Genomic DNA, 818 nt, shown 5'->3' on the forward strand with positions numbered 1-818 from the left:
AGGCGGCGCCCAGGATGGTGCGCACCGAGGCGGGCCACTGGACGGCCACGAGCCGGTGCTCGCCCAGCAGGATGTGGCGCACGTTCTCCACCCCCATCACGCGCACGGTGGGCCGCCCGAAGAGGTGCGTCTTGTAGATGAAGCCGTACTTCTGGCGCTTCATCTGCAGGAACTTCCGCCGCTGCCGAGGGGAGAGAGAGGGGCACCGTCAGCGCCTGCCCTGCCGCCGCCCCAGCCGCCCCGGCCCCGCCGCTCCCCCGGCCCCTTCCCTTTACCTGCAAGACCAGCTGCAGCGTCTCGCCGAAGAAGGGCAGGCCCATGGTGCCGGGCGGCAGGGGCAGGGGGCAGCCGCCGTCCCGGCCGCGCACGCAGTAGAGCTCCCAGAGCTTGACGGCGGCCAGGAAGAGCAGCAGGGGCAGCAGGAAGGTGACGGCGGCGCTGGCCAGCAAGGTCGAGGAGAAGCCCATGGCCCCGCCGGGCGGCTCGGGGGGTGTGCGTGTGGGGGGGTGCTGGGGGGCACCTGCCTGCCTGCCTGCCTGCCTGCCTTCCCGCGCCCTGCCCAGCCAGCAGAAGGGCCTGGCCCCGCGGCCGGGCCCCCCTTTTATAGCCATCCCTCTCCCCGCCGCCCCACCAGGTCGCTGCCCACTTTACCTTCGTCCCGGCGATCAATTAGTTCACCCAAAGTTCAGCCTTAATTGCCGCCGGGGGCGCAGAGGCGCCGCCCATTCTGCCACCACCACCACCCGCCCCGTGGCCGGGCTGCGCCCTCCCGTCCCCGCCCCTTCGCAGGCTCGGCGGTGGAAACAGACCTCGGGACG

At 72.5% G+C, this 818-nt stretch overlaps 1 protein-coding gene across 1 annotated transcript in view; it reads right to left on the reverse strand.

Annotated features, from left to right (window-relative positions):
- Window positions 1-467, reverse strand: part of LOC107106479 (cytochrome P450 26A1-like) — a 10,348-nt gene extending 9,881 nt beyond the window's left edge. Inside the window, exons 1-2 of the mRNA XM_015406635.1 lie at window positions 276-467; window positions 5-181 (exon numbers count right to left, since the gene is read on the reverse strand). Of these exons, the coding sequence (XP_015262121.1) occupies window positions 5-181; window positions 276-467 (369 nt within the window). The remainder of the gene's footprint in view (window positions 1-4; window positions 182-275) is intronic.
- Window positions 468-818: the final 351 nt, after the last annotated feature.

The sequence above is a fragment of the Gekko japonicus genome, unplaced genomic scaffold (genome assembly GCF_001447785.1).
Source record: "Gekko japonicus isolate JY-2015 unplaced genomic scaffold, Gekko_japonicus_V1.1 scaffold165, whole genome shotgun sequence".
Classification (NCBI taxonomy): domain Eukaryota; kingdom Metazoa; phylum Chordata; class Lepidosauria; order Squamata; family Gekkonidae; genus Gekko; species Gekko japonicus.